Source organism: Rutilus rutilus (genome assembly GCF_951802725.1).
Source record: "Rutilus rutilus genome assembly, chromosome: 15".
Taxonomy (NCBI): Eukaryota; Metazoa; Chordata; class Actinopteri; order Cypriniformes; family Leuciscidae; genus Rutilus; species Rutilus rutilus.
In genome coordinates, this window is record NC_140220.1 from 5,628,733 (window position 1) to 5,648,575 (window position 19,843).

General features: G+C 42.8%; 2 protein-coding genes across 2 annotated transcripts; both read right to left on the minus strand.

The window, feature by feature from the left end:
• Nucleotides 1-2,221: 2,221 nt before the first annotated feature.
• LOC311304433 (trace amine-associated receptor 13c-like) lies at nucleotides 2,222-3,217 on the minus strand (the record flags this gene model as incomplete). Its single annotated transcript, XM_084431428.1, has 1 exon — nucleotides 2,222-3,217. One exon carries the CDS (start codon nucleotides 3,215-3,217, stop codon nucleotides 2,222-2,224), a length of 996 nt encoding a protein of 331 aa, XP_084287554.1.
• Nucleotides 3,218-13,293: 10,076 nt separating this feature from the next.
• LOC311305612 (trace amine-associated receptor 13c-like) lies at nucleotides 13,294-19,670 on the minus strand (the record flags this gene model as incomplete). The annotated part of the gene is made up of 2 exons (XM_084433417.1): nucleotides 13,294-13,930; nucleotides 19,549-19,670. The coding sequence occupies 2 exons, from the start codon at nucleotides 19,668-19,670 to the stop codon at nucleotides 13,294-13,296; spliced, it is 759 nt and encodes a 252-aa protein (XP_084289543.1).
• Between the last annotated feature and the right edge of the window lie 173 nt (nucleotides 19,671-19,843).

Below are 19,843 nucleotides of genomic sequence, written 5' to 3' on the forward strand. Positions count from 1 at the left end.
GAGGCACGCGGGGACTGGGCCGGCGTGAGATCGCTCGTCTCCGTCTGCTCAGGCATCCTTTGTGAACGGCTCGAGCAAAGGCAAAGAGAGAGTGGAAAGGGTGGGGTCGTCCTCGGTGAAGACGGCAAGACGAGCCCACAGTGTGGGGAGATCCATCAGGTCGCACTCAGGGCAGCCGCCCTTGGCGAGTGCAGCTTCTGCATGGTCACGGCCCAGGCAGGAAGTGCAGAGGATATGACGGTCTCCACCGACGAGAGGGCCTCTGCACGAGGCGCAGTTGGTGCGAGGCATTTGAAACAACGCCCGCAGATATTTCTCTTTTAGAAAGGTGTGTCGCGATGGCGAACACACAGCTTTGAAAAGGATATGGCGTGCCCTCATCTCAGGGAACCGAGGTTACGTTAGTAACCGAGACGTTTTTCATAACCATCCATTTCACGAGTTCACATCTACATATAATTAGTACAATAAGTTTATGCGTATTTGGCGTGCTGTCCGGGGAGAGGGCTCCGAGCTCGGAGTTAGGCCCGAACCCAGAGTACTCCCCCCAGTTGGTAAGTGTAGATGGAACTGGAGGTGAGGAGATGGGGTGGAGGAGGGATGCTGACAAACTTTCAATGAACAGAGATAGGTCTGCTGTGAATTTATACTCTGTCATTGAGTTGATTACTGATTAATCTCCAGCTGTGCATAATTTGGTTAATTATCTGAACCTGCTCCTCCCTAACTTTGTTAATAAAACATAATTTATTATTGATTCCTCTTATACTTGATTTTACATGTTGTGGTTAGTACATGTAGATTTTCTCATTAAACTGCATTACATAAATATGGCGAACATTTATGTGCAATGCACGCTAACTTCACAATTAACTGAAGTTGTGAAAACAGAAACCGGACAATTAACTTTTCCAGCAGGGTTAAACACCCAGGTGAAGACTAGTCTAGACTAGTAGTTTAAAATGGTCTTGTTCCTTGCAAGGACTGAATCAGCAGTTTTCTAGTTAGTTTTAGGCCAAAATGGATGGTTATTTAAAATGTATTTGGCAAAACCAGTGATTCAAACTCACACTTTTTATGTAACATTTATGCAAACAGTCCACACATTCATATAAATAAAGAAGTATTGAGTAAAATTGACTCAGCAGTGTTATTCTCTGGATATTTGAACTTATATTCTGTGGCAGCAAATTTGCATCAACTCCGCTTGACCCAGACATGATGGAGATCACAGAATGAGTCACCAAACCTAGAAAGATTACTGATGTTAAATCACATTTACTCTCAGGGATACTATTAAGGTATATTGTTCATACGTTAGCAGGCTAACTAATGTTTACCGACCTCCGCACCTGCAAAACGAAAGAATGCGGAAATCACAGCGCCCAAACTCCCAAACACATTAATTTATTATAAAGTTGGACAGTCTCTGTATTTACTGACACACACCAAGCATACACCAACAATGGTCAGGAATATGAACTTGTCGTTGTTAAATAAATGTTCAGAAACACGAGCTGTCAAAGACTTTCACATTGAATGAACTTCAGAACCAGCGACGCTTGTTCATCTCATCTCTTCACTGACTTTTCCCCGTAAAATGACTCTTAATTAAGTCAACACACTTGCACTGTGTATAATGGCATGCCTTTTACTTTGATATGTACTTTCGATGTTCAGTTTACATGGATTTCCTGAGTGTAACAGCTGATTTCTTGACGCCTGAGTCACGTGATTTCTGTTCAATCCTCTGCGTGCGTTCAGGAACATGCACTACATATTTTTAGTCGAAAATATTTTATAGCTGTCTCTAAATATAACACTTACCTTTAAAAAAAATTAAAAATCATAACTTGTTGTGTTTTAGTGTGTGTGTGTGTGTGTGTGTGTGTGTGTGTGTGTGTGTGTGTGTGTGTGTGTGTGTGTGTGTGTGTGTGTGTGTGTGTGTGTTTTTTGTGGGCAAACTAGTTAGCAAATAAGAACCAGATTTTATTATGATGTTATTTCCACATGTGTTAATTAGGCTATTCATCATTAAAATTCACAAAGACAGTTACAGTACTCTTCACACTCTAATATCTCCTAATTATAATGTCTTCTATTTTTGCGAATTGTCATTCTAAACAAAAAGAATTAAGGATATATAAAGATTGAAGATAATTTTTTGATCACCAATGCAAACATATTTTGTATTTGTATATTAAATACATGCATTTTCAGATTAACAGTCTTCAGGAAACAAGTTAAACTGGTTAGTTGCTGTCTGCAGTATTTTTAGGCTAACAATAAGCTTCACTGACCTTTTGAACCAGGGGTAAGATATTGCATATATAAATGGATTAATGCATGAATTAGTGTAAAATAAACACACTACAGCAGAGACGCTCACTGACTTTTGAAATTGTTTCATATTAAGCATACCTATATACCAGGGAACCCAGCAAATGAAATACACAAAGACAATTGTGCTCAATGTTTTTGTTGCCTTCACCTCTGATTTCCTGGAGGATTTTAGATTTTTCTGAGAGACTCTTTTCTTTGTAAATTTGGAGATGGATTTTGCTTGTCTCAAGGCCACTGCGAGAATTCTTACATACAGGATAAACATCACTATACACGGAGTAATGAAGCTCACTATCAAGTCGGCTGAACCCCAGGCGTTGCTGATAGCCACTGCACATTCTCTAAAACAGATCACAGTTGTCCTTGTCAGGTTTAAGTTTCCAAAATTCACTGTTACAAGATTATAAAAGATGGATCCAGTCCATCCTAAACTTATGCAGATCAGTGTTTTTCTCATTGTCATTTTGGACATATACAGGAGTGGATCACACACAGCAAAATAACGATCAACAGCCACAAGAATGATGTTCATGAGGGACACAGACACAAGAGTGGAAAAAATTATATGAAAGATACGACAGTGCGACTTTCCCATATAAAAACACGAGTTAATGCTCCTGACGCTTTCAACAGGCATCACACAAATTCCCACCAAGAAGTCAGATACGGCCAGTGAGAGGATGAGGAGGTTGGTCGGTGTGTGAAGCTGCTTGAAAACTGTTATAGAGATGATGACAAGTAGGTTTCCACACACCGTCAACACAGAGATTGTAGATATGTACAAGAAAAACAATACATTGACATAATTCAAATGAAAGTCCAGAGAGCAGCTTGTATTCCAGGAGGGAAAGCAGTGATGCTCAAGATATTCCATGGAGAAAGTCTTCACTGCTTTAAACTTCAATGCCTATGTGATATGGCTGCAGATCCAAAATCCTAAAGATGATTTCACTGCCAGTTTGCTTATATAAGTCCAATGACAGGTGTCGTTTATGGGAGTGACCAAGAATGTTAAGCATTCTACAGTCATGAGAGTTTACAATTACCATACAACTACTACAATCTATTTTTATGTATCAATCTTATATTGTGTCATGTTGATTAAAAAAAAAGTAATATTGCACTTAAAATTATATCCCCCGGTTTCACAGACAAGGCTTTATAGCAGGGCTATTCAATTAGCTTCAATCGAGGGCCGGATTATCAAATCGAAAAGTTGAGGTGGGCCGGTGGGTTGGTTTGGGGGTTTAGCTTATTTATTGAAACAACATTTTCAATAAATAAGTTAAAGTAACCCTAAAAAAGTATGGTATTTACTTGGAAATGTGGTACCCAACAGTATGCAGATAAAACCATAACAAATAAAAACTTGATAATTTACAGCTGTGTACAACTATTTTCCTTGGAACAAATAAATTAATTATACAAACTCATAGCTGTTGGTGAGAAATAATAATTATTTTATTTATAATAAAATTGAAAATATTCTGACAGTGAGACTTGATAACCACAGGCTACTCCCTCCCACTGTATAAAAAATGCTGAAACACAAGTTAAAAACTATACACACCTTTACAAAGAAACTGACATAATTTCATAACAAACATTAATTATATATTCCTCTACCCACCTAATAAATCTAATGCAATATAAATCACTATATTTACTATTATACTGTATAATATTATAGTTATATATATATATATATATATATATATATATATATATATATATACTATATTTATTTATTACTACATAGTATTCAATATAAATATTGCACATTTCTGCCCAACCATGGTAAATTACTACAGTACATTCATGGTAAATGTTTGTAAGGGTGATTAGGGGATTTAAAGTGTTCTAATTTCGTTCATGCCACAATGTTTCTCCTGCTTTCCTCATCAGTCTTGTTGGGAATGTTGAGGTTTCATCCGATTTAATACTAGTTAAAATTTAATACTAGTTAAATCATCGAGTGATTTGTGGTTTGTAACAGAGAGGTTTCTGTCAAACTGAAACGCTTCCCACTGGTTGTCGCAACTCTGTTTAATAATAGTGCCCGGGACCGGGAGTAAACGCAACTATTTGTTGTTACTGTAGCCTACTGACCGAGAAACCGCTTCAGATGATTCAGCGACGGAGAAGTCCGAATGAATCCGAATAGTTTTAGACCGTTACTGGCCGGCCACTTTGACGCTCTCGCCGGCGGCGGTGTGAACGCACAGTTATGCAAGCGCGTTTAGAAATAATTGAACCAAAAGAATGATTCATTCACGAACGATTGGTATCGCTGGTTCAGTCGACATAAATTCGGGACACATATAATAACTGCTGAAATATTCGCACGTAAAACGTTTCTCAGGTCAATCGGAGCAAGTATCAAACTAAATTTGCCGCACCGCCAGGAAAAGAGGAGGAGGGAGGTTGGTGCCGTCGGGCCGGATGGAGATGATTGGCGGGCCGCATTTGGCCGCCAATTGAATAGCCCGGCTATATAGCCTGAAATGTCTGATTTACGCACTGTTACAACAGTCTTTTTTTTGGTCACAATGACATTTGAGTTCATGATTTTAATGTTGTTGTTTTTTTGTGGCAGACTAAAGATTAATGACAGACTGTTGATCTTTGAATAAAAATATGTTGGTTCAGGTTTGAAAATTCATTTTATTATAGGCTATGTAGTCTAATATCATAGTAGGACTACCCCAAAACATCCCCAAACAACCAAACATAGGGAATCTTGGGTGCTTCTCAATATCCAAGATGTCTTCTTTTGTGTTCATCAGAAGAACGAAATTCATAAAGGTTTGGAACAACTTGAGGGTGAATAAATGATGACAAAATTTTCATTTTTGGGTGAACTATCCCTATAGCCTAACACTAATAAGCCTTATGCCAAAATTATTATAATGATGAAATTGTCGGTCGTTAAATAAGAAAAGTAAATAATTGTGTAGATGATTTGCTTTGTGTAACCCAACATCAGACATTAGCCCGAAGTATTTTTTTGCACACAGTGCCGCGACCAATCAATCACTTCTTTACGACTGGCTGCCTGCACTTTCACTGTACTCGCGGCTGCGGCAACTTGCGCTCGCTTATCAATGCATTTAAATTCGCGCCTACGGTATCTTTGTAGAACTTCAAAAAAAGAAAAAGAAAGATGCTGCAGCCAATGAGCAGCCGGCTGGGGCTGGCTGCAGGACGACTCAACTTCCACGGACAGTTTTTAATGTTTTATCAGACAATAACTACTCAAGAATTTGCTTTAGTATAATTTTCGGGACAATTAGGGCCGGATTCAGGATTCGGGACAACAGCTTCGACTTCGGGACTGTCCCGAATTTTTCGGGACGTCTGGTCACCCTATTGTCTGCCCAGTCATGGCCATGGAAGCTGATTCTGAACTTTCTGAGCTTCCAGTCATGGCCACAGAGGCCGATTTTGAACTTTCTGAGCTCCCTGTTATGGCCATTGAGGCTGTAAATAATCTCTCTTTGCTGTTTCAATTTGCCACGGTATCCAGCATGACCAGTACCGTCATAGTTCCATGCTCCACTGTTTTCAGGATCACTGGCTCCCATTGGTCTTCAGCTTCGCCTGCTCCGCCAAGGGGGTCTTCATTTCCGTCTGCTCCACTGTGGGGGTCTTCAGTCCTGTCTGCTTTGCTGTGGTGGTCTTCTGCTCCGCCTGCTCTAGCCAGAGAGTGACACACGTAGTATTACTACCAGTGAGATGAATAAGGTTTAGGGCAAGTATTGACAATACCATGATTCGATTCAATTATAATCCACAAGATTGGGATTTAATCAAATTCCAAACTATTTGATTTTATATCAGTTCCTTTGGAAATATATATAAGGTAAAGTACTTGACATTTTTTTTCAAGAAAAGAAATCTCTTGTGTAAACTTTATAACCCTGTCAGTTGGCACATTACTATTAATGGTTGAAATTAACGACAAGGTGTGAAGCCAGAGACATCACCAGGATATTAGTGGGATATTAAAATCTCGTCACGTCATGGCAGTCATGCCAGAGTCTCGTCACGTCATGGCCACCACGCCAGAGTCTCGTCTCGTCACGTCATGGCTGCCACACCAGAGTCTCATCACGTCATGTCATGGCGCCATGTCAGAGTCTCGTCTCGTCTCATCACATCATGGCCGCCACACCAGAGTCTTGTCTCTTCACGTCATGGCCGCCACACCAGAGTCTCGTCTCTTCACGTAATGGGCGCCACACCAGAGTCTCGTCTTTTCACGTCATGGCCGCCACACCAGAGTCTCTTCACGTCATGGCCGCCAGAGTCTCGTCTCTTCACGTCATGGCCGCCAGAGTCTCGTCTCTTCACGTCATGGCCACCAGAGTCTCGTCTCGTCACATCATGGCCACCACACCATAGTCTCGTCTCTTCACATCATGGCCGCCAGCCAGAGTCTCGTCTCTTCACGTCATGGCCGCAACACCAGAGTCTCGTCTCTTCACGTCATGGCCGCCAGCCAGAGTTTCTTGTCTTCGCATCATGGCCGCCACACCATAGTCTCGTCTCTTCACGTCATTGCTACCACTCCAGAGTCTCTGTTATTGCCAAGGAGGCCATCTATGAACTCTCTGCCTGTCCAGTATTGGCCAAGAAGGCCGTTCTTAAACCCTTTGTCTGCCCAGTCACGGCCACAGAGGCTGATTTTGAACCAACTGAGCTCCCTGTTATGGCAACTGAGGCTGTAAATAATCTCTCTATGATCGGTTTCAGTTTTGCTATGGTATCCAGCATGGCCAGTACCTTCATGGTTCCATGCTCCACGGTGGTCTTCAGCTCCGCCTGCTCTGTTGTGGGGGTCTTCAGTCCTGTCTCCTCCGCTGTGGTGGTCTCTGCTCTGCCTGCTCTAGCCAGAGCATGACACATGTAGAATTACTACCATTGAGATGAATAAGGTTTATGACAAGTATTGACAATTCCACGCTTCGATTCAATAATAATTCACAAGCTTGGGTCTAAATAAAATTCCAAACTATTTGATTTAATATCAATTCCTTTGTATGTTTATCAGGTACAGTACTTGTAAAAAAATTCAAGAAAATAAATATCTTAACTTGTGTAAACTTTAGAACCCTGTTATTTGGTACATTACTATTTACGACCAGAGGTGGGTAGTAATGAAGTACATTTACTTCGTTACATTTACTTGACTATTTTTTTTGAAAAATGTTACTTTTAAGAGTAGATTTGAATGTGGGTACTTTTACTTTAACTCGAGTAGCCTACATTTCTAATGAAAAAACTGTACTTTTACTTCGTTATGTTGGGCGACGTTCCTCTCGTTACTTTATTTTTATGCAATATGTGTTAAATGCGTAGTTTATTCCAAGCGCGCTGTATCTTTTTTCTGGACTTGAGTGATGCTCAATTCACATGAATCACTCTTTTGAGTCGATTCTGTTCAAAGACTTCATCAAACAAGTTGGCAGTTCTGTCTAAACATAGACTGTAAAAAAAGATGGACGACGCCCCTTCGCTCTCTTCCATTGATGAGAACTGAAGCCGCCAGAGTCCCGATATGGCGCTGACATATTGGAACTTGAGTCTGCGCAGTAGCGATCTCGGGACCAGACCTGCGCAGTAGTGAGCAGGAAGTAAAGCCGCGAAATCAACGCTCCGCCCTCACTCTCGCAGAATGCACTCAGGGAGAGTGGATTCTGCACACTTTTTAAAAAATTGATTGCAGTACGACAAGAGGCTTGTTAAAATAAAGTAAATACAATCTACTCAGTCCTCCGAAGATCCCGAAAAAAATGTCCGTTGGTGCTTCAGTGACTACTTCGCTCGAGAACCTGTCAATCACAGCTGTCAATCATGACGTTACACCACCGCATCACGTAACTAACTAAAAACCAACTTATTTTTGAAACAGACACTTGAACTTACATCAGAGTGATAAAAACGACAGCAAATGAAAGAAACCACCTTTGGAAAAAAGATATTTGAAGTGTAATTTAATTGTTTAGTTGGGCTCACGTCCCGTTGAATGACATGGGGAGGCGGGGCTTATGACCTATACTAGGACCAGTCACCGGGGGGCGATCGAGACGTTTTGGCTTCACTTTTCAGGGCTTGTGCGGCACGCTTGTGTCTAAATCGGTTCGCGAATCAGTTTGAATGATCTGTTCAGTTCCTGCACGCACTGAATCGTCTAAAGCGATTTCAATTCACATTCGACTCTGAGTCGTAACAGGAATATTTAAGAACATCAAGAGCGTTAAAGAAAGTGGCCGTGGACCTACGGTACAGTCAAGTGAGAGTTTTTTGGACATATACATATACATTAAATAAGCTACCATTGTTCACAGTTTATGAACACCCGCCATCCCGCGGTAGTTTGTGTGTAGGCCTATTGTTGCGCAGTGGTGTGCGAAATCGACTTGAAAACGAATGCCTTTGCCTGCCGTAGACACAGTTAACCAGTTTAAACATGCTTGCAGAAATATACATTTGATTATATTTTGGAGAACAGACCCCATACACAAAAGAAATATATTTGAAATGTATTTTCAAAATATATTTTTGGAATATATGCAAATATTTGATATTGGCCCAATAAATATATTTCCATATATGTTTACATATATGTTCATATATGTTTTAACTTTTGCAAATTGTTTAATTTGAAATATATTTTGAAATTTAAAAAGTTCACATTTTCACAAACAAACAACACATTTTCAGTTAATTTTTTTTAGATAGACCACGCTCTACCACTTCCCCCGCCCACATTTTTCCTATTGGTCGGGGATCGAACCGGCAACCCTTCGGTTACAAGCCCGAAGCCAACCAGTAGGCCACGGCTGCCCCTTTACTGACTTTATTGGCCTAAAATGACAATTTTATGTAGGAAATAACACACAGAATGCAGAGTTTTTCGCCCTATTTTTACAGAATTGAATACAGTTATTTAATAGTGTGTGTATGCAGTGTTAGACACTGAGTTCTATCTATTGTTTAAGTGTACTTCACTGTTGGAGTGTCACTTTTATACTTGCATCATAAATATTGTGCATATTTTCAATATTTAAATGACTTCAGGAAAGATGTCAATAAAACACAACAATAAATCTAATAATTGCACTTAGTGTTAGGTACGTGCCACCTAATATGGCCTAATAGTCCTAGGAAAGCAACTATCTGTCATTTTACATTGCAGTCATTTAAATGTAAGTACAGTATTTATTATAGCAGTGTGTCATAATACGGTACTACTCAAATATGGTAGCCTACTGTTGTGTATAGGGGAAAAGGTAGAGGAATTACTATGATCAAAATACATTTTCGACCCTTCTTTAGCAAGCTAAACATTTTATGACCATATATTTTGTCATATATTTTACATTACATGTTATAAATGTAAATATATTTAACACTTAACATCATATATTTTTGTTATATTTCAGAAAATATTTCAAAATGATAAATATAAGTGAACAACAAAGCAAATATATTTCAGTGTATTTGGAATATATGCCACATTTATTTTTGACACTTTAAAATATATTTCAATATTTTTTTTTCTGTATGGGACAGAAGAAGATCCGTCGGTGTACTTTTGTTAGTTTTTTTGTGTTCAGATGTTCAGTAGCAGTCATGAGTGCGAGCACATGTGAAGAGTTTTAACTCTCTCTTCTCTGTGTCAATTACATGCCTTTGAATGCAAAACTCTGCAGATTCACTTTATTTCGACATTGTCTAATAATCCAAATGTAGTTGTATAAGTTACTGTACTATTATACAAACCAAAGGACAGGCAATGATTTTCGGGCTACAGATGGCAGAAATAATGCTTGTCTCTTCTGTTTTTGTTGCAAAGATAGCCTATCTACTTATGATAGTAATAGTAATTTAAATAAAATAAAAAGATCTAAATAATATCATTTTATATGAAGAGTTCAGATGCAAAAGACTAAGTACCGTCTGAAATTTTCTTCTAAAAGAGCATTTTTATCAAGTTTGTATGTTTATGTTCAGTTATTTCACTTAAATGGGAATGAAAAGTACCTATTAATTGTCATTAAAGTGAAATTACGGAACTTAAATATACAAGCTTGATAAAAATGCTTGTTTTAGAAGAAAATTTCAGAAGTCTTCATATATATATATATATATATATATTAGGGATGGGGCCGATCCGATCCAGTATCGGTATCGGACCCGATACCAGCGTAATTCACGTATCGGATTTTCCCGATCCAACCTGCCGAGATATCCGATATCCATGAGTCATGTCTGCGCTCGCTTTTACGTCTGCTGAAAAGACTCCAAAAGTGATTCCCGCCGGCGAGTCTGCTAGCTGGCTGCAAACTGTGGAATGGATTTCCTGAACGGAGGCGCGGCTCAATGAGACACAGAGTTATGAGACACGCTCCCGCTCAGGAAATCCATTCCGCAGTTTGCGGCTAGCCAACAACGTCCGCTGTGTGTGGATATACTTCACACTGGAAACACCGCAGAGCAAGACAGCAAAATGCTATGTTTGCAAAGCTGTAATTCAGAGCCCTTTGAAGCTCCCTCGCGTCGTACAACACAACGAACGCAATCAAACATTTAAAAAAGCACCACGTTACTGTGCGTTCACACCAAACGCGAATAGCGCGTCAAATTCGCGTCTCGCGTCTAGATGGACGCTTGAATATTTTGAATCCATTCGCGCGTCCAGAGAAAAATTGACGTGCGTAAAAAGCAAAAGTTTGAAGTGAAATTGACGCGCGTCTGAGGCGAAATCTGCTTGTCTGTTTGCACGATGCTGATGTTGATCGAGCATTTACTGCATTGGAGCGAGGATCACCCTTCAGATAGTGTGTGTGTAAGATGTTTACACTTGCACTTCAAGACGCAAGTATTTGACATTTTGGGAATGTAATAAATATTGACATGACAATCAATTTGAAACCATATTTGTTTTCAGAATGGGATTTTTCCTGTTAACAGGATTTCCTGTTTTTCTGACTTACTTTTCTGAGCTTATACTTACCTCAAGTTGCCTTTTGGGACATACATGCATGCATGCATACATACGTACATAACATATCATTCATACTTGCCTGTTGAGAGAAGTTTATTTCAGAATCATATAAAATAAACAATAATGATAATAATAATATTAAAGCAAACACAGCTCTGGTATCGGAATAGTATCGGTATCGGCCGATATCCAAATTCAGGTATCGGGATCGGATCGGAAGTGAAAAAATGTGGATCGGTGCATCCCTAATATATATATATATATATATATATATATATATATATATATATATAGGCCTATATGATCCGAAGTAACTAGTAACTCGCTACTTGAGTAGTTTTTTCATTGGATACTTTTTTACTCTTACTCAAGTAACTATTAAGATTATTACTTTTACTTTTACTTTTACTTTGAGTAAATATTTCTATAAGTACTTGTACTTTTACTTGAGTACAGTTTTTGGATACTCTACCCACCTCTGTTTATAACATGACTATTACCATGATACATTTAGGTAAGTTTTAGCCTACTGTATATTTCAACATTCCTCCTGATGTTCTTTAAAAAATTTTCATGTGATAATTATTATTATTATTTATTTTTTTATCAGCATTCCAGATGCAATATTTATTTATGTCATAAATAAAAGGGTGGTGCAGGGATGATGTATTTTTGTAGGCAAAAACCCAGAAACGAGTTAGCATTTTAGCACTTCTGGTTCCATTGTCCTCCTGAAGTCAATTTTTTTTTTTTTTTTTTTTGGTGCTTGAAATAAGATCTGTGGTGAACACAAGTTCATTTTTTCACGTTTTATTCTATCAAATAAAATGCAGCGGTAATACTGTCTAGGGATTTAAAAAAGAAAGAAAAAAAGCTGTACCTTGTCTTGTAAAAGGTGGTAGCTAACAAGTGTCTAAATGGGATTGTACAGAGGTTGTCGGGGACATTAAACATCATCAGGCCGAACAGGAAAACTAATCTACTCACAACTCTGCTTTCACAGCCACATACTTATACTGTTTATAAATGTGTGAGGATTTCCTAATGTTTGCTCATACAGGCCTACTAAACGAGTGGGCTGGTTTTGGACCTGGTATTTATGTACAGTTTATGTTTAAAATAGTCACGTCTGCTTCACAATGTACTAAACTAAGATGGGTGGACTGCTTTTGCTTGTTTTTTTGTTTTTTTAAAGATAGAATTTTTATACAGGCCACTGTTTTGATATTTTTAACAGATGAAACACATTGTATTTTACAGTGGTCTTTATATATGTGAGGTCAGATCGCAATTAAATAAAGTCAAACAGTGAAAACATTGATATCAGACAAGTTTGGTTCAAATAGTCTCATTGTTATAATGAGAAAAAGGGTTTTTATAAACCATGGGTATAAAAAAACACATATATGATGGAGTTTATGGTTGAGTTAATGTAACCTAACCAGACAAACGCTTCAAAAAGAGCAAATGGGGTGGAAAAGTTGATGTAGGGATTCATCATAGAGCAAATAATAAAGGCACCCACGACCACACAGAGAGTTTTTGCTGCTTTACGCTCAGATCGTTGAGAGCTTTTAAACACATTCTCATTTTCATGATGTTTTGCCTGACCGATTGTTCTTACATGTTTTTTGCAACTAAATCCTTACACACAGTCCAACTATGACAGAACAAGGTAAGAAAAAAGTTTGTAATGTGTCTAAGACTAACCACAGTTTACTGAAAAGTGGACTGCAACTTCCTATACAGTATCTTGATTTAATGCAATTTGTATTTAATGTCATGCATAATACGTAAGACACTGTAAGTGTGCCAGAGATCTGATTTTAGATCACCCTTTAATTTATCACAGAATAAACATCTGATTTTACACTGTCTTTTATGTGATCTGCAAAAGGAAGCATCAGTGTGCTGCACAGTGAGATCAGAAATCGAAATCAAACAGTGAAAACAGTGATATCAGATGAGTTTGGTGCAAATATTCTCATTGTTATAATGAGAGAAAGGGTTTTTCTAAACCATGGGTAGAAAAGGCCATATATGATGGGATTTATGGTTGAGTTAATGTAACATAACCAGCCAAATACTTCAAAAAGAGCAGCTGGGGTGGAAAAGTTGATGTAGGGATCAAGCATAGAGTTAATAAAAAATGGCAGCCAGCAAATAATAAAGGCACCCACGACCACACCGAGAGTTTTTGCTGCTTTACGCTCAGATCGTCGAGAGCTCTTAAATGTGCTTTCATTTTCATGCTGGTTTGCATCACCAATTGTTCTAATGTGCTTTCTTGCAGTTACGAAAATTCTTGCATACAGTCCAACCATGACAGAACAAGGCAAGAAAAAAGTTAGTAACGTGTCCAAAATGGACGAGAATGCATTGAAAAGCAGACTGCAACTTCCCATACAGTATATGGATACAATAAATTCCTCCAATCCTTCCACATTAGTTTTCGAGTACACTAAACCATATGAATATAATGCAGCCATGCTCCAACTTATCATCACCATGACCCATGCAACAGGGATGGTTATTCTCGTAGGGTATTGAAGTGGATAACACAAGAGTTGTTCACTGCAGGAAAACAAAACTCAGTGGGATCGTATTCTTGTGAAGATAAATCCATCCTGCCTGTCTCAGAAAACAGAACCTATAAAATGCTGTTTTATTAAGTCTAGTTAGGATTTTAAATAGTCTTTATACTCTTCTCTGACCCTCCCACATCATCACAAGGCAACAAATGACAAGCACTCATTAAAAATGAAGAGTTAAAATATACCAAATGAAATGACATTATTTCAAATTTCTGTTTTGTCCATTACTCAATAATCATTCATCTTCGTATATAAAAATGTATATTTCAAATAAAATTGTGTAAATGACAGGATATATGAAAACTATACCATTTATCTCATGGCAAATCCCAAAAAATATCTGGAACTAATGAGCAAAGATGGCAGCAAACCGTTCACATTGTCAAGATTCCCTATTGCTGCGTCTCAATTCGCCTACTTATATTACGCCCTAAAAGTATGTACTCTTTTTGTGAAGAAAAAGTAGAAACTTTTGATTGTGTTGCAAAAAGTAGACAAGCTTTGGGACATACTATCACGTCATAAAATTGCGTTTTAGATTGCTCTCTGTCGCATCCTGTCACGCAAACGGGCCTGTCAGTCATCTCGTCACAGTTAAAATCCTCCATATTTAATTTAATTTAATTTAATTTAATTTAATTTCCTACCATATCGAAGATAAAATGCAGAAGCACATTGATCTGCAGTCGCGGGTCTTTCATGCAGAGACTTTCCTCATATTAATGAATAATGATGCATTTAAAATTGAATGGCCAAATGGATCTTTATAAAAGTCCACGGTAACACTTTACGGTAAGGGTACATGAATTATCATGAATTCATGTATAAATTCATGCATGAAATATGCATTCATTCATGCATTAATATCTCATGAATCATCAGGAACTTACACGAGTTCAACGTTTTTCAGTCATGACTTCATGGATGAACAACACTTTAAAACATTAACTAAGAGGAGTACATCATCATGAATTATGATTTATTATGCATGATCATGATGTTTTCTTTGTTCACAAAAAAAAAAAAAATAGGTCTTTACCACCCATTGTGGATAAAGCTATGGTTATGGTACATGAATCATCATGAATTCATGTATAAAAAAGTATTAATTCATGCATGCAAGACTACTCTTCGAATTATTAAAGGAATGTACAAAAATCCACATTATCTAATGCATGCATACAGGCTAGAACAGTATATCAATTCATGTGAGAACTTTTTTTCTGAATTATGATCTGAGTTTCCAAGCATGTTCATGTCTTCTTCATAGCCTGCAGGTAAATGGCCAGACCCCAAAATTGGCCAATCACAGCACATAACGTCTCGGTTACGGATGTAACCCTCGTTCCCTGAGTAGGGAACGGAGACGTTACGTCGGATGACAACGATTGGGTTTCGCTTAGAAAGCCTATCACCTTCGAGTATATAAAACGAGCCAATGGCAATGAAATGCCATGGGTCTGCGGAATTTGCATAACGTATCTCCGCCCACCGCAGGGGGTATATAAGGAAGTACGCTGGCAACATGCAGATATGTCTTCGCTGAGGAGTCGAGACTGGACCCAGGCGTTTTTCAGCGATACAGCGGAAGTGGCAGGAAGACGTAACGTCTCCGTTCCCTACTCAGGGAACAAGGGTTACATCCGTAACCGAGACGTTCCCTTTCGTGGTCACTCCGAGTTACGTCGGATGACGACCATTGGGGTTCCAGTCTAATCACGCCACCTCGGCTGTCATCCAGTGCCCTGCGTAAGTCTGAGCTCCCTGTTGTGAGACTAGCACGAACGAAGGAGTCCTACCTAACACAGGAATACCAAGGTACACTGGGAAGCATATCTCAGGAGAAATATGCAATTACGCCCAACCATTAAGGGGGGGACTTGAGAGACACATATGCCAGAGGGATGCATATGGGGTATCACTGGGGTGTCCAGCCGCAGGTGGAATATTTAAACCCCAGGGGTGGCAAGGTGGCTTGCCAAGGGAAAGACACACGCTCAAAAGAGACTTACAGTGGAAAACACATGTGGGGGTCGCCCAGAGGGGGGACCATGCACATGGAGGCACCTAGTCAAGCGCAAAAGCTGCGTTATGGCAGATTGGCATAACTCAGGCGTTGACGTAACCAGTGCTGGAGGAAACTCAGAGCTTATCAGACTCACCTGAGAAGATAATCGCACGTATCCCGTCCGTGGAGAGGAATGGCGAGCAAGCGAAGACACCTGAGCAGAATCTAGTACCGGCTGGTTGAAGCGAGTACATGGGAAGAAACTGGCTCTACTCGGAGATTATAAAATCTCGCGAATGTGTTGGGTGTCGCCCAGCCTGCAGCTCTACAAATGTCTGTTAGCGAGGCGCCATGCGCTAGAGCCCAAGAGGAAGCCACACTACGAGTGGAGTGGGCTTTCACACCAAGGGGGCATTGACGACCTTGCTGCTGGTATGCCAAAGCAATGGTATCCACTATCCAGTGAGATAACCTTTGCTTTGAGAGAGCCTTTCCCTTCAGCTTCCCACCATAACAGACAAAGAGCTGGTCTGAGGTCCTGAAACACTGCGTTCTGTCTACGTAAGCACGAAGGGCGCGTACTGGACAGAGCAGTGCCAAGGCTGGGTCTGCCTCCTCCAAGGGCAGCGTTTGCAGGTTCACTACCTGGTCTCGAAAGGGTGTGGTAGGAACCTTGGGCACATATCCAGGCCGGGGTCTCAGGATCACGTGAGAGTTAGCCGGCCCGAATTCCAGGCACGCTTCGTCAACCGAAAATGCCTGCAGGTCCCCTACCCTCTTGATGGAGGCCAATGCAACCAGGAGCGCTGTCTTCATTGACAGGAATTTAAGCTCCACTGATTGCAGAGGCTCAAAGGGAGCACTCTGCAGGGCAGTCAAAACCACTGAGAGGTCCCAAGAGGGTACGAGGGGAGGACGAGGAGGATTCAGTCTCCTCTCTCCCCTCAGGAACCTTATGATCAGGTCGTGCTTTCCCAGAGACTTACCATCAACTGCGTCGTGATGTGCGGCAATGGCGGCAACATACACTTTCAGGGTGGAGGGAGACAGCCTTCGCTCCAACCCTTCTTGCAGGAAAGAAAGCACGACACTGATCGGGCATTTCGTGGGTTCTTGATGTTTTGAAGAACACCAGTTGACGAAGAGGTTCCACTTCAACGCATAGGCATGTCTCGTGGACGATGCTCTAGCGGAAGTGATGGTAGCCACCACCGCTGGTGGTAGGGTACTCAAACCTGCCTTGTCCCATCCAGGAGCCACACGTGGAGGTTCCAAAGATTGGGACGAGGGTGCCAAAGGGTGCCCCGTCCCTGAGAAAGGAGGTCCTTCCTCAGAGGAATTGGCCAGGGAGGTGCTGTCGCGAGGAGTACTAGTTCGGAGAACCAGGTCCGGTTGTGCCAATACGGGGCAACCAAAATGACCTGCTCCTCGTCCTCCCTGATCTTGCGCAAAGTCTGCGCAAGAAGGCTCACTGGGGGAAACGCATACTTGCGTAGGCCCCGCGGCCAGCTGTGCGCCAGTGCATCAGTGCCGAGCCTGCCCTCGGTCAGGGAATAATACAGGTCGCAATGGGACGAGTCGTGGGAGGCAAACAGGTCTACCTGTGTGTCCCCGAACTGATCCCAAATCAGCTGGACCGACTGGGGATGGAGTCTCCATTCTCCAGCGAGAGGCCGAAGCCGAGACAGCTCGTCGGGTGCCTGGTTCAGGTCTCCCGGGATATAAATGGCTCGAAGCGACCTCAGATGCTTCTGACTCCATATAAGGAGGTGGCGGGCGAGTTGCAACATACGGCGGGAGCGTAGACCACCTTGACGGTTGATGTACGCTACTGTCGCGGTATTGTCTGATCGGACTAGTACGTGCTGACCCTTGAGCAGCGCATGGAAGCGGTGCAGGGCGAGACGCACAGCCAGCAACTCGAGGCAATTGACATGCCAAAGGCGCTGGGGTCCTGTCCAGGAGCCCGCACATGGCGCCCCAGCCCGTGGTGGAGGCATCTGTTGATACAACAACATGCCGGGAAACTCATTCTAGGGGCACTCCGGCCCGTAGAAACTTGAGGTTCGTCCACGGGGTGAAGGTCTGACGGCAGGCTGGAGTCACTGGGACTCTGAGCGTGCCGTGTAGCCATGCCCACCTCGGGACTCGATCGCGAAGCCAAAGCTGAAGCGGTCTCATATGAAGCAATCCCAGCGGTGTTACTGCGGCTGCGGATGCCATATGCCCCAGGAGCCTCTGAAAAAGTTTCAGTGGAACCGCACTCTTGTCCTCGAACTTACGAAGACAAGTCAGCAGTGACTGCGCGCGCTCGCTCGTAAGCCTGTGAAGGGAGCGGTTCAAGACGCGCAGGTCGAGGATTGGCCGTAACCCACCGGACTTCTTGGGTACAATGAAGTAAGGGCTGTAGAAGCCGGACTTCATCTCGGCTGGAGGGACAATCTCGATCGCACCCTTCGCCAGTAGGGTGGCGACCTCCGCTCTCATGACAGGGGCATTGCCACCGACCATAGTGAAGCGGACTCCCCTGAAGCGGGGAGGAGATATCGCGAACTGAATCGCGTAGCCGAATCTGATGGTTCTCGCGACCCAGCGGGACAGTCTGGGAAGCTCTAGCCAGGCCTCCAGAAAGTGCACCAGCGGGGTCATACGAACCACAGACATACCGTCGGTGGGGCAGCGAGGCGGAATGACTGGCACCGGCGAGGGTGGCATAGCGGCCCTGTGTGGGGGCATGGTCATTAACCGCGTCCTGCCAGAGGAGGCCAGGGGAGGGCACGCGTCCCACGGGGGCGTGCTCTGGCAGGGATCTGGCGACAGAGGGGGATGAGAGGAGCGTGGCCCGTGGGCGGCGCGTGCTGTCATCCCGCACCTCTGGGACAGAGGAGGGCGGCAGTGGCGGGACCCGAGGGTGGCGCGCACTGCGGCCCTCGGACTCTGTCGGCTCAGGATTGGGGGATTCAATTCTGTCTTTAACCACATTAGGGTACTGCTCGTCGTTGGACGAGCAGCGGGGAGTGGAGAACAAAAGATTCTCCCCCGGCCCTCCACCGGGGGAAGGAGTGGCCCTGCTACCAGCTCCTGAACAGAATTGAGCGCCAATCCTGAGCAGCCCGTCTCAGGGGCGCCGCTTGGCCTGGCGTTTAGCGGGCCGCGGGGCCGGAGAGGGCTGTGGCGCCTTCCTGCGGCTTCCTCCACGACGCGGCCCAGATGAAGGCTGCTGCAGGGGCCGTGCGGGAGGGGCGGGAGCCACGGGAGGGCGCCCTCGGCGGCGAGCAGGCTGAGGATTCTGTGCCGACGGCTGAGCAGCAGCGGAGCGTCGGGGCAGAATGTGCTTGATCGCCTCAGTCTGCTTCTGGGCGGTCGAGAACTGCTGGGCAAAGTCCTCGACGGCACCGCCGAAAAGGCCGGCCTGGGATATGGGAGCATCGAGCAGACGAGTCCGCTCAGGCTCACGCATATCGGCCAGGTTCAGCCAGAGATGTCGCTCCTGGACCACAGCTGTGGACATCACCAGACCCAGGGAGCGCGCGGTCACCTTCGTCGCTCGGAGAGCGAGGTCGGTGGCGGCGCGCAGCTCATCGAAGAGCCTTGGGTCTGTCCTACCCTCGTGCATGTCACGGAGCATCTTGGCCTGGTAGACCTGCAAGATGGCCATGGCATGCAAAGAGGCAGCTGCCTGTCCCGCCGCTCTGTAAGACTTCGCCACCATAGTAGACGAAAATCTACAGGCTTTGGATGGGTGCTTAGGATCACCACGCGATGAAGCGCTTGTCGGACACAGCTGCATCGCGACAGAACGTTCGACCGGGGGAATCCCAGTGTACCCACAAGCATCAGCCTTATCGAGGGGAGGAAAGGCGGAGAAAGCTGACGAACGATCAC